Source organism: Oncorhynchus gorbuscha, linkage group LG03, assembly GCF_021184085.1.
Source record: "Oncorhynchus gorbuscha isolate QuinsamMale2020 ecotype Even-year linkage group LG03, OgorEven_v1.0, whole genome shotgun sequence".
Taxonomy (NCBI): Eukaryota; Metazoa; Chordata; class Actinopteri; order Salmoniformes; family Salmonidae; genus Oncorhynchus; species Oncorhynchus gorbuscha.
The window spans coordinates 44,566,219-44,581,024 of record NC_060175.1 but is presented as its reverse complement, the minus strand read 5'-3'; the positions used below and the strand labels follow the sequence as shown (position 1 = coordinate 44,581,024).

General features: G+C 43.2%; 1 protein-coding gene across 7 annotated transcripts in view; it reads left to right on the top strand.

The window, feature by feature from the left end:
- LOC124031418 (calcium-dependent secretion activator 1) overlaps positions 1 to 14,806 on the top strand; it is a 219,398-nt gene that overhangs the window by 83,172 nt on the left and 121,420 nt on the right. For all 7 annotated transcript variants that reach the window (XM_046342634.1, XM_046342633.1, XM_046342636.1 and 4 more), the window contains exons 4-6: positions 10,621 to 10,701; positions 11,061 to 11,294; positions 14,254 to 14,375. In XM_046342634.1, coding sequence (XP_046198590.1) covers positions 10,621 to 10,701; positions 11,061 to 11,294; positions 14,254 to 14,375 — 437 coding nt within the window. The remainder of the gene's footprint in view (positions 1 to 10,620; positions 10,702 to 11,060; positions 11,295 to 14,253; positions 14,376 to 14,806) is intronic.

The following is a 14,806-nucleotide window of genomic DNA, read 5'->3' as shown; positions in this document are numbered from 1 at the left end:
ATTGTGTATCACCCTGTCCTGTCGTGTTTTGTGCCTTCATCAGATGCTGCGTGTGAGCAGGTGTCTCAGTCGACTACGGCCTGCGCCTACCCGAAGCGACCTGCAGTCTGTGGCCGCTTCTCCAGTTGTTTCCCCTCTACAAGTCTAGAGGAATTCTGTTATTCCGTTTTGGACTTTAATAAACTCTGTTTCTGTTAAGTCGCTTTTGGGTCCTCTTTTACCTGCATGACACAGAGAGTATAGTCTACCCCGAGGAGGAGTGGTCCCCGGAAGGAGATCAATACTACAATCATACGACCGGTGAGGAGGAAGGGAGTTGGCTCGGGACCGACTGAAGACCGTGCGCAGATCATGATATTCCTCCGGCACTCCTGTCAAATCGCCAGGTTCCTCCTGAGAAGTGGGGACAGAAGAAACGGGAGGGATGGCAGACATTAAACACTTCACATGACAAGAAACGTTCCAGGATAGGATAGAATTACTAGACCAATTAATAGAAGGATTATGACATACTAGCCAGGGATGACCCAAAACAACAGGTGTAAAAGGTGAACGAAAAATCAAAAAAGAAATAGTCTCACTGTGGTTACCAGATACTGTGAGGGTTAAAGGTAGTGTCTCAAATCTGATACTGGGAAGATGACTACCATCTAAGGCGAACATGGGCGTAGGCTTGTCTAACTGTCTGAAAGGAATGTCATGTTTCCGAGCCCATGCTTCGTCCATGAAACAATCCTCAGCCCCAGAGTCTATCAAGGCACTGCATGTAGCACCCGAACCGGTCCAGCGTAGATGGACCGACATAGTAGTACAGGATCTAGATGGAGAGACCTGAGTAGTAGCGCTCACCAGTAGCCCTCCGCTTACTGATGAGCTCTGGCTTTTACTGGACATGAATTGACAAAATGTCCAGCAAGTCCGCAATAGAGGCACAGGCGGTTGGTGATCCTCCGTTCCCTCTCCTTAGTCGAGATGCGAATACCTCCCAGCTGCATGGGCTCAGTCTCTGAGCCAGAGGAGGGAGATGGTTGCGATGCGGAGCAGGGAAACACCGTTGACGCGAGCTCTCTTCCACGAGCTTGGTGACGAAGATCTACCCGTCGTTCAATGCGGATGGCGAGAGCAATCAAAGAGTCCACACTGGACGGAACCTCCCGGGAGAGAATCTCATCTTTAACCACTGCGTGGAGTCCCTCCAGAAAACGAGCGAGCAGCGCCGGCTCGTTCCAGTCACTAGAGGCAGCAAGAGTGCGAAACTCTATAGAGTAATCCGTTATGGATCGATCACCTTGGCATAGGGAAGCCAGGGCCCTAGAAGCCTCCCTACCAAAAACTGAACGGTCAAAAACCCGAATCATCTCCTCTTTAAAGTTCTGGTAATTGTTAGAACAATCAGCCCTTGCCTCCCAAATAGCTGTGCCCCACTCTCGAGCCCGGCCAGTAAGGAGTGATATGACGTAAGCAACCCGAGCTCTCTCTCTAGAGTATGTGTTGGGTTGGAGAGAGAACACAATATCACACTGGGTGAGAAAGGAGCGGCACTCCGTGGGCTGCCCGGAGTAACAAGGTGGGTTATTAACCCTAGGTTCCGGAGGCTCGGCAGACCAGGAAGTAACAGGTGGCACGAGACGAAGACTCTGGAACTGTCCAGAGAGGTCGGAAACCTGAGCGGCCAGGTTCTCCACGGCATGACGAGCAGCAGACAATTCCTGCTCGTGTCTGCCGAGCATGGCTCCTTGGATCTCGACGGCAGTGTTACGAGCGTCTGTAGTCGCTGGGTCCATTCTTTGGTCGGATCCTTCTGTTATGCGGGTGAATGAGGACCCAAAAGCGACTTGGCGAAAACAGAGTCTTTAATCCAGTAAAGGAAATATGCAATACTCCTAGACAAATCGGAGCGGTAAATAAAGCATAAAAAACAATTCCACTCGTAATGACGAGAACAGACTGGAGACTCGATCATAAACTGTAGGTTGCCTCGGGAAGGCACTTGACCGTAGCAGACTCAGACACCTGCTCACCACGCAGCATCTGAGGGAAACACGACACGACAGGGCGATACAAAGACACAGCACGGTGAACAATATACAAGGATCCGACAGGACAGAAACGGAAAACAAGGGGAGAAATAGGGACTCTAATCAGGGGAAAAGATAGGGAACAGGTGTGGAAGACTAAATGATTGATTAGGGGAATAGGAACAGCTGGGAGCAGGAACGGAACGATAGAGAGAAGAGAGGGAGGGAGAGAGAAAAAAGGGAACGAACCTAAAAAGACCAGCAGGGGGAAAACGAACAGAAGGAAAAGCAAAATGACAAGACAATATAAGACAAAACATGACACACACACCTTCTGGTTGCCAGTTCATCTCCCTCTTGCCATTGTCTGTTAACATTCTGGCTATTGGTCTCTCTAACTTCAAGGATACATATGCCCTATATAAACACTCTCCGTTAAGCCTGTAGAATCAGTTAAAGAGATTCTCTGGTACTTTTGTAATCTTTATTAGTTCTGAAAGTAGAGCTCACAAGCCAAAAGGGGTTCTCTCTCTCAATCTGCATCTTGCTATTTCTCACTCAAATGGCGAGGGGCTAACATTCATTGGCTGAAACTTGAATTGCTAGGGGGCTGACCCACGTGGGTGGGAAATGTAGGGCGCTGCGCAGCTTCCTGTAAACAGTCACTTGGATTTCGTGGCTAATTAAGATAAGGCTGTCATTCTGATCATAGATTATGCATGTATGAACTACAGATTGACACATCCAGCCCGAAGCGGGAGGTTTCAAAAATACTTACTAGTTGCCAAAGTTCCGGAGCATGTCTTTAAGTATTAAACAACATAAAAGCGTCAATGCAAACAGTTGTATTTTTTCCCCGAAAAAATTGCCTGCTTGAGCACACAGAATGTTTTAGAAGTATGTCAGAAGTCCCTTTGATCAGTTATTTTCCAGTTCAGGTGGAACAGAAAAACAACAGCCGTCATCAATGAGTCTTGTTCTCTGTGTATAAAACCTAGATGTATAAAACCTTTTACTCTGTCAAGTCACTTACTGTACACCTCATTGAATATGGACGAGAGAGATCAAATCCAAGGAAAAGACTCTTATAGTTTTTGTATCATAAACAAGGCCATCAACACAACGATTTGAAAGCCCTCCGTTCTATGCATACATTTGCTGCTATTAAAGAATGGGGAAGTAATATATCCTCAATTTTCATCAAAGACCTTGCTGCTATTGTACTGCAAACAGATGTCTGTCTGAAAGCTTTGAAGTAGATCTCAATGCTGGACTTTTGATTTGGTCTAGTCTGTATGGTGTGTTGCTATGCTCACTGTGTGTGTGTGTGTTTATTTGTTTATGGAACCTTTCTGCCGTCAGTCACACACACACACACACACCATGCCCTTTGTCTGCTCATTTGTGCTACCATGGTGACAGTAAACATGGCTACCTTTATTTCCCCTCTCCCCCTCCTCCCCTGGCAGCCGTTGTCATCCTGTATATATTAAACCAGACAGGCCGGAAAGGTTTTCCCCTAATCACATATCAGAGTTTGGCTTTGCATCTATCAATCGGAGTGGACTGCAATTTATTTAAACAATTACAAGACTGAGGAGAGGAGAACAAAGGAGATGAGACGAGAGGAGCCTGTTTGGAATAGGTAGAGGAGATAGTATTTAGTGAATCACAAAATCCTGCAAACCCATCCTTTTAGTCCGTTACCTCTGGCCAAAATTCCCAGTAGCTGAACACCTGTGTGTTATGACATTTAATCTCATCTGTAGAGAGTTGATCTACAAAAGAGCCTGAAGCCTCATGTAAGGTATCTCGTTACACAGGACAGCACTGTAGTCTCACAGTGGAAGTGTGCCCGGAGTTCTCTGTACATAGGATTAAACGTTGATCAGACACTTATGCACTCTGCGTTTTTGTGTGTTTGGTTTTACTATCCTTGTGGGGACCAGAATTCCTCACGAGAGAAAAGGCTATTTTAGGCTTAGGGGTTAGCATTATAATAATATTTAGGGTTTGGGGTTAGGGTTGAGGTTAGGTTTAGGTTAATGGTTAGGGAAAATAGGATTTTGAATGTGAATCAATTGTTTGGTCCCCACAATGATAGTAAAACAAAGTTGTGTGTGTATGCTTGTATTTTTCTTTAAAAAGTGGAAAACAGAAGGGAACAAGCAGATTAGGAGGACTGTACCCTTGTCAACGGTATCAGACAGTGCCACACTTGACCCTAAACTCAATCAAGCCAGTGCAACTGTTCTGGGATCTAAACGCAATCAACCCTACGATCCTGATATGTGGCCAAAATATTAATTTTATGGAGCGTGGTGGTGGACAAGTGAGTTTCAGAGGGAACGTCTCCCTGACCCTTATCCTCAACCCTCCCAGCTCTGCCTCACTCTGCCTGTATTTACGCTATAGCTGTTCACCCCCTATGAATGTTTTCATATAAGGATGAGTTATCTGCCGCCTGGAGTGCTTAATGATGGAGTGACCGGTGCCTCAGACTCAGAGGCTCCATGCTCTAGTGAGTGATTGAAAAAGATAGATAGTTCATCATGCTACTCAGTGGACAGAATACACTATCGATTGCCACTCAGCACAACAACAGCACGGCTTCTACAGTTACAACAACATGATGAAGATTGATACTACAGATCACAGACACAAGCTGACTGGCTGGCTGTGTCTGAATATCCATACTAGCGTACTACATTCTTAAACTGCATACTATGTAGTCATCGTCGCATACTATTTAGCATGTACCGTTTAGTAAAAACTATGCAGTATGCCACTGGCTGAGTAGGGGAGGTGAGGCCGAGTGCGGGTGGATTTGTCCAAATTCAACAGAAATGCATCGCATTAACCAATCTGATAATAGCTCAGTTCCAATTTGATTAATTACTCTAAACGTTGAATAGAATAGGAACCACCGGTCCTGGCAACCATCATTACGCACACCTGGCATCAAATATTACGCGGTCTACTCTACATGATTAGGCGTGCTCTGGTACGTTTATTATTATACTCACTACCTGCACTTGCTTCCCGTCTCCCAGCATCGTCGTGACAGAAGCCCATACAGCCCATCTATCCTATTTAAAAAGGACTGAAGACAGAAACAAGTTTGGTTCAATTTCAACATATTTATTAGTGAAACCAAAGTGCTGTAAAAAAAAATTAAAAACTTATGTTTTCAAAGATGTGATCATTTTAATGAGAACAAAAATGACTTAGCCTACATTTGAACACCACCACAGAAGCTTCGCTATTCGGTATCTTCCCAATTAAGTAGCCTAGTTTTGTTGTTTGGCTACTTGAAGAGAACGAGGGTCTATCATTTGCAACCCACATTTTCCAATGCATTGTGGAAAAGTATGCATCCAATTCTACTAAAAATGAGTATAACATTAAAAGTCTGAGGAGAGGAGAACAAATGAGAGGAGGATAACATTCTGGCGTTTAAGCCATACTCGATCTTCGAATACTGAGAATGCATCATGCGAGATTGCTTTGTTTCCCATTATTTGTTGATTTCTGTAGCTCGTCCCCCCCCCATATCTAATTGATCAGCTCTTGTTAAAGCCAAAAATAGTATGACATCTGGGCATTTAAAGTAGATTCGATTTTCACATACGGCCACTGACTGACTGACAGACAGGCACACACAGACAGGGATCATCAGTGCCTAACCCAGTGGGGATGTGGGATCTACTAAATTAAGCGGGCATGGAACACAATATACTGTTAGGCAGTGTGTCAAATGAGATGACTCGTCTTGCCACAGGGGACACTTAAGTTTGAGGTAGAAGGAACTTCTAGGTAGAGTCTGCTCTTTGCATCCTGGGCTGAAACCGGTTTAGGCAGGGCTTTGATCACTGGCCGGGATTGAGACTTTAGCGATGTGATTGGATTAATTACTTTGGAATCTCATCCTGTAATGTAAAGAGGACAGATTGGCCCCATTTTGACCCCACACACATCCCATACATACTTGACTGTGTGTCTGTCGGCTGCCCAAGCCGTGTGTGTGTGTGTGTGTGTGTGTGTGTGTGTGTGTGTGTGTGTGTGTGTGTGTGTGTGTGTGTGTGTGTGTGTGTGTGTGTGTGTGTGTGTGTGTGTGTGTGTGTGTGTGTGTGTGTGTGTGTGTGTGTGTGTGTGTGTGTGTGTGTGTGTGTGTGTGTGTGTGTGTGTTCTCTCTCAAACACAACAAGAATATAAAGCTTGTGGTAGGCCTGATCACTGACAACGACGAGATAGCCTATAGGGAGGAGGTCAGAGACCTGGCCGGGTGGTGCCAGAAGAACAACCTATCCCTTAACATAATCAAGACAGAGGAGATGATTGTGGACTACAGGAAAAGGATGACCGAGCACGTCCCCATTCTCATCGATGGGGCTGTAGTGGAGCAGGTTGAGAGCTTCAAGTTCCTTCGTGTCCACATCACCAACAAACTAGAATGGTCCAAACACACCAAGACAGTCGTGAAGAGGGCACAACAAAGCCTATTCCCCATCAGGAAACTAAAAAGATTTGGCATGGGTCCTCAGATCCTCAAAGGTTTTACAGCTGCAACATCAAGAGTATCCGTACTGGTTGCATCACTGCCTAGTATGGCAACTGTTCGGCCTCCGAACGAGCACTTCAGAGGGTAGTGCGTACGGCCCAGTACATCACTGGGGCTAAGCTGCCTCCCATCCAGGACCTCATCAGAGGAAGGCCCTAAAAATTGTCAACAACCCCACACACCTCAGTCATAGAATGTTCTCTCTCCTACCGCATGGCAAGCGGTACCGGAGCACCAAGTCTAGGACCAAATGGCTTCTCAACAGTAATTAAATGGCTACCCAGACTATGTGCGTTGTCCCCCCAACCCCTCTTTTACGCTACTGCTACTCTCTGTTTATCATATATGCATAGCCACTTTAACCATACCTACATGTACATACTACCTCAATTAGCCCGACTAACCAGTGCCCGTATATAGACTCGCTACTGTATATAGCCTCGCTACTGTTATTTTTCACTGTCTTATTACTGTTGTATTATTCTTTACGTAACTATCGTTCACTAAATACCATTTTTTTAAACTTAAAAATCACACTGTTGGTTGGGGTCTGTAAGTAAGCATTTCACTGTAAGGTCTACACCTGTTGTATTTTGCGCACGTGACAAATAAACTTTGATTTGAGTTGGTGGTAGCAGCAGGGGTGGTTGTTCAGCAACATGTTAATGCAGCAGTCAGAAAATGCAATGGCAAGAGAGGGCTGAGAGGGTAACACAGAGACAGGGAGAGGGAAGTTAGGAGATATGGAGAGAGAAACATATAGCTAGTCTTTTGGAGAGAGGGAGAGAACAGGGACATTCTGTGCTATAATTCAGAGGATGAAAAACAGAAATTAAGAGAGAGAATGGCGTGAATGGAGAGAGACATCATCTTTTGATTCACCAATACCCACCTACACACACAGACACACACACACACACAATGCATGGTGGCAAATCTCACAATCTTCATCCTGACATCTGTATCATTAAACGAAGATGGGTTCCCGGTCTTCCTGGAGGCTACAGAGGGAGGGGAGCAGGTGAAGTCATGTTGAAGAGTTGTATTCTAGACAGGGCGACTGTGTTGAGATGGATGGCCATGGGAGAGCGTGCATTTATTCCAGACACAATCATACTAACACAATACTCTCAAACACACACTGATAAACACTGTCAGATACAGTACATATGGTGTGGCAATCAGGCGCACAGCTTTTGGCCAGTGGAGATTAAGCAGATTTAATTCATCTAATTATAGTTGGCATTGCTTACATCAGATCTGATTCTATTATGACAGAAAAGTATCTCTGTCTGAGTGTGTGTGTGTGTTATGACAACTGTAGGCTTCTCATCCACCCTCTCCCTTGTTTCTCATCCCTCTCTGAGTGTTGCTGTGAAGAATGCCTCAGTGCCCTGTCAGAGGGTGGAGAGGGCGTATGTAGCGTGGGCAGAGATACTCTAGTGGACAGGGCACCTGCTTGGCACAGGGCATACAACTCTGACAGAGGGGAATGCCAGCCCTGGGAATTTGGGTGTGTCTGGCCTTTTGGGTGTTGAAATTAGCTTTCTGCTATTCTGTGTGTGCTCGTTCGTTGGAGTGTTTTGCTCGTGTATTATCTACAGGGAGTGTAGAATAAACGGTTGGTGTGTAGGACAGTTCTGCAGACACCAGCTGGAGACAGGGATGGAGACATTACAGCCCTGCTCCTGTGCAGATGGCTTACTGACCAACACACACACTGTTACTAGTACTGTACATTGTGTGTGTGTGTGTGTGTGTGTGTGTGTGTGTGTGTGTGTGTGTGTGTGTGTGTGTGTGTGTGTGTGTGTGTGTGTGTGTGTGTGTGTGTGTGTGTGTGTGTGTGTGTGTGTGTGTGTGTGTGTGTGTGTGTGTGTGTGTGTGTGTGTGTGTGTGTGTGTGTGTGTTCTGCCCATCCCACTTGAAGAGCCCCAACAATGCCTCTGAACAGACTGGGGTATTATATTAGCATACACTATAGAGATCTTGTTGCATATCTGTGTGTGTGTGTGGTGATGCACACGTGGTCTTGAACACGTATGTGTATGTGTTGTGGTATATGTGTTATACCACGGCATTGTTCCATACTCGTTTCTGATTGGCTAGAAGCGCATTCTAGAGTGGGAATGTGGTGAGTAATGAGCATGAATGTCTCCGGTCTGTCAACGTTGCAGTCATGACGCAAATGGTGCTATGCTGTCATCCTCCTACATGTTTCTCATTTGACCAGCTGTTTTCAGCAACTGGTATTGTTGACCTCAGTTGTCATATTGCCAGATATGCTAGCAACAAACTATTTAGCTAGCTTCTAGCCTAGTGTTTGTTATACAATGCAACCACCTCTACGGTAATGAACAGTGTCCTAATCAGACGGCAACTTTTTTTCATGCCGAATGAAATCACGCATCATCAGCTCCTTCTTATGGATGTGTCCAAATAAATGTCACTAGACAGCTTAAATAAACACATGCAGCTACTTAATAATGTACAGAGCGTCTATCTCTTACATGTACCTCTATATTTGTGGTCCTGCCAGTACACACACTGCTAGAAACCATCTCTGCAGTAATTTGCCCCTCCATCCTCAGGCGCTGAAGGAGTGGCTGTGACAGATGTGTTTGTCTGCTATTATACTGCAGGCTCCCTGACCACCAATGACTATCCCTTTCTCACCAACTCAGACACACCTCTGCTCTTCAATCTGGGGAAAGAGTCTATACTGCACACATACATCTGATGAAATCTACTCAGATGGACACTGAATGTACAAAACATTAGGAACACCTTCCTAATATTGAGTTGCACCCCTTTTTGTCCTCAGAACAGACTCAATTTGTCAGGGCGTGGGACTGTAATAGGTGTCGAAAGCGTTCCACATAGATGTTGACTCCAATGCTTCCCACAGTTGTGTCAAGTTGGCTTGATGTCCTTTGGGTGGTGGACCATTCCTGATACACACGGGAAATGGTTGAGCGTGAAAAACCCAGCAGCGTGGCAGTTCTTGACACACTCAAACCTACTACCGTACCGCCCGTTCAAAGGCACTTAAATGTTTTGTCTTGCCCATTTGACCTGGATTCACATGGTTATTTTATGTCATGGAAAGAGCAGATGTTCCTAATGTTCTGTACACTCAGTGTATAGTCAATGAACGAACTCATAGAACTGAACCAGAGCTGTAAAGAAGCATCATTAAAGGGGCAATCTGCAGTTGCTACATCCATTTTTGGACTATATTAATGATATGTAACCATTGTTTCTTGAAGATTACTTATAAATGCACCATGAGCTTAGTTCAACTGTCATAACCCATCAGAACCCAAAATATAAACTTGTTTCACTCCAATGTTTGTAAACAAAGTAAATGTAAACATTTGACATTACATTTGAGTCATTTAGCAGACAAGAGCGACTTACAGTCATGAGTGCATATATTTTCATACTGGTTCCCCATAACCTTAGCGTTAGAAGCGACATGCTCTACCAACTCAGCCACATGGGACTATACAAACACGATATTGCTTCAAAAAATGTTAAACTATCGTTTTGATAGCATGGATGGTCAGTCCTTGGATCTATAGCTCTGTTTTTGAACTTGAAAGTGGTTGTATTTCTCCAGCCCCATTCATCAGCTTTTTACCGAAACTTTGTTTCAACTGCTGACTCCCCTTTTAACATATGAACACAATCATTTGACAGTGGTTGAATATCGATCATCTTTCCACCGGAGCGGAAGTGATGGAATTCAAATGGAAATGATATTGATTCCAGCTCATCACTTTAGTGCGGTTTACAAGTACGATGCAAGTCACTCCATGTTGATACATTCATACATTACAACAGACAATGATCCTTTTGAAAATCATTCCCAAGGATGATGAGGTAATACTATGTCATCACCATTAGTCTATGCTCATGGGCATCACAAAGGCTAGTAATGGAGGTTGTGTGTAAGGCCTATGTCACCTCTAAGGCGACAGTAAACGCTGTATGTCAGGCTCATGTCATGATGAAATCTTCTCTCATTGTGTTTGTTTCCAGCTTGATAACCCAGACGAGCAGGCTGCACAGATCAGGAGAGAACTGGACGGACGACTGCAGATGGCTGATCAGATCGCCAGGGTAACACACCACTACCTGAAAGTAAAGTAGAGAATTAGACACCAACTCACCCCTTCTTAAATCACCTCACCAGAGCTGTAACAGATACTGTAGAAGGCAGTAGGCCTAAGGCCTATACACTAAGTAGTAGAGGTACTACAGTGTGTGTGTGTTGTGAACCGTAGACTCTCACATGAGCAAAACAGCCTCAATAATTTAAAAGCAGAGGTAGACTCAGGGCAGGAGTACGCATGAATAAACATCCTCTTTCAAAAATACTGTACACTTTATGGTCGTAGACTTCACTATGGACGTGTGTGTGATCGTGTGCCTGCGTGTGTATGTCCCTGTGCGTATGCCTGCGTGCGTCTGTCTAACAGGGCGGCAAGTTTCCCAAGTTTGTGTCCAAAGAGATGGAGGCCATGTTCATAGAGGAGCTGAGATCCTCAGTGAACCTGCTGATGGCTAACCTGGAGAGCATGCCCGTGTCCAAGGGAGGAGAGTTCAAACTGCAGAAGCTCAAACGAGGGCACAACACCTCCATCATAGACATGGGCCAGGAGGATGAGAACACGCTGTCCAAGTCTGATGTGGTGCTCTCCTTCACTCTGGAGGTATGGTTGGTTAACACTGCAGCTCACACAGCCTGCCTGAGACACAGAAATATCTAGAGTCAATAAATGTTCAACCCGTTATGTCAAGTATAAATGGGTTCAGGAGGTAAAATGTGTTTAACACGTCACATAATAAGTTGCAGGGACTCTAATTGTGTTTTAACAGGATTTTTTGAATGACCTCATCTCTGTACCCCACACATAAATATCTGTAAGGTCCATCAATCGAGCGGTGAGTTTCAAACTCAGATTCACAGACCACAAAGACCAGGCAGGTTTTCCAACGCCTCGCAAAGAAGGGCAACGATTGGTAGATGGGTAAAAAAAAATGTAGACAGACATTGAATTTTCCTTTGAGCATGGTGAAGTTATTAATTACACTTTTGGTGGTGTATCAATACACCTAGTCACTACAAAGATACAGGTGTCCTTCCTAACTCAGTTGCCGGAGAGGAAGGAAACCGCTCAGGGATTTCACCATGAGGCCAATGGTAACTTTGAAACAGTTAAAGAGTTTAATGGCTGTAACAGGAGAACTGAGGATCAATCAACATCTTACTGCAGTTACTCTACCATACTAATCTAAATGACAGCATGAAATGAAGGAAGTGTGTACAGAACAAAAATATTCCTAAACATGCATCCTGTTTGCAATAAAGCACTAAAGTAAAACTGCAAAGAATTTGGCAAGGAAATTAACTTTATGTCCCGAATACAAAGTGTTATGTTTGGGGCAAATTGAACACAACACATCACTGAGTACCACTCTTCATATATTCAAGGATGGTGGTAGTTGCATCATGTTTTGGGTATGCTTGTCATCAACAAGGACTAGAGAGTTTTTGAGGATAAAAATAAATGTAATAGAGCTAAGCACTTTGTCATTATAGGGTATTGTGTGTAAATGGGTTAGAAATTATCCATTTAATCCATTTTGAATTCAAGTTGTAACACAATAAAATGTGGACTACTGTAAGTCAAGTGGTATGAATACTTTCTGAAGGCACTGTAGGCTCTGATGAGTAATGTCCTATGGGACATTGTCCCTCTCTCGTATACCTCAGAAATGTTTGTTGCAGCAGTCGTAATGTTTTACAATCCCTATTCTGCTGGTCTCAGGGGACATGGCTGTAGATCAGAGGCTGAGCTGATCTGGGCGGCCCATGTCTGTGAAAAACCAAGGAAGCTGTTTCTTTATAGTAGTATCAGTGTATTTAACAGTGCTCTATCTGTTAAATGTAATTTTGTGTTTGTAGCAGCAGATGTGAAACTAGTTTGTAGCAGCAGATGTGTGTTGGAAATAAGTGATATATATATATATATATATATATATATATATATATATATGTATGTGTGTATATATATAAATGTATGTGTGTATATATATATGTATGTGTGTGTATATATATATATATATATATATATATATATATATATATATGTATGTGTGTGTGTGTATATATATATATATATATATATATATATATATATATATATATATATGTATGTGTGTATATATATATATATATATATATATATATATATATATATATATTTTTTTTTATATATATATATGTATATTAGAGGTTGACCGATTAATCGGAATGGCCGATTAATTAGGGCAGATTTCAAGTTTTCATAACAATCGGAAATCTGTATTTTTAGGCGCCAATTTGGCGATAAAAAAAATATATATATATTTTTTAATCCCTTTTATTTAACGAGGCAAGTCAGTTAAGAACACATTCTTATTTTCAATGAAGGCCTATGAACGGTGGGTTAACTGTCTCGTTCAGGGGCAGAACGACAGATTTTCACCTTGTCAGCTCGGGGGATTCAAACTTGCAACCTTACAGTTAACTAGTCCAACGCAATAACGACCTGCCTTTCTCTCGTTGCACTCCACAAGGAGACTGACTGCCTGTTGCGCGAATGCAGTAAGCCAAGGTAAATTTCGAGCTAGCATTAAACTTGTCTTATAAAAAACAATCAATCATAATCACTAGTTAACTACACATGGATAATATTACTAGATATTATCTAGCGTGTCCTGCGTTGCATATAATCTGACTGAGCATACAAGCATACAAGTATCTAAGTATCTGACTGAGCGGTGGTAGGCAGAAGCAGGCGTGTAAAAATTATTTCAAACAGCACTTTCCTGCGTTTTGCCAGCAGCTCTTCGTTGTGCGTCAAGCATTGCACTGTTTATGACTTCAAGCCTATCAACTCCCGAGATGAGGCTCGTGTAACCGAAGTGAAATGGCTAGCTAGTTAGCACGTGCTAATAGCGTTTTAAACGTCACTCGCTCTGAGCCTTCTAGTAGTTGTTCCCCTTGTTCTGCATGGGTAACGCTGCTTCAAGGGTGGCTGTTGTCATTGTGTTCCTGTTTCGAGCCCAGGGAGGAGCGAGGAGAGGGACGGAAGCTATACTGTTACACTGGCAATACTAAAGTGCCGATAGGAACATCCAAGAGGCAAAGGTTAATGAAATACAAATGGTATAGAGGGAAATAGTCCTATAATTCCTATAATAACTACAAGCTAAAACTTCTTACCTGGGAATATTGAAGACTCATGTTAAAAGGAACCACCAGCTTTCATATGTTCTCATGTTCTGAGCAAGGAACTTAAACGTTAGCTTTCTTACATAGCAGATATTGCACTTTTACTTTCTTCTCCAACACTTTGTTTTTGCATTATGTAAATCAAATTGAACATGTTTCATTATTTACTTGAGGCTAAATTGATTTTATTGATGTATTCTATTAAGTTAAAATATGTTCATTCACTATTGTTGTAATTGTCATTATTAAAAATATATATTTTTTAAATCGCCCGATTAATCGGTATCGGCTTTTTTTGGGGTCCTCCAATAATCGGTATCGCCGTTGAAAAATCATAATCGGTCGACCTCTAATGTATATATGTGTTTGATAAACTGTTATTTTTCTCTCAGGTTGTGATTGTGGAGGTTCAGGGGTTGAAGTCGCTGGCGCCCAATCGGATCGTCTACTGCACCATGGAGGTGGAGGGGGGGCATAAGCTCCAGACTGACCAGGCCGAGGCCTCCAAACCAACGTGAGTGTGACACAAACACATGCACATATGCTGTGCACATACTTGACATTACAGCGTTATTTAGGAATTAATACCTAGTAACTGGGTAATAAGTTCAGTGCATTCTAATTTTTTTTTTTATCTAAACAAAGTCATGTTAGCTAATCAGGTGAGGAACTACATAACTGCATTTAGATTTATCAGCACCTGATACAGATTGTGTTAATATGAGCAGTAAGTCTTGAATCCTCGTTGGGTGGCCTCATGTTTTGGCCATAGCATGCACAGCAGGATGTGGTAATGATATTGCCTGTGCGAGTGGGATCAGGGCACAGATAACAAGGTTGTAGACGCTGAGCCGTACTGATTACCCAACATGCACATTGCACCACTGCTTGTGTTCTCTAAAGGTGACTGAGGTGGGAAGTGTGGATGTGTTGAGACATTTGCTT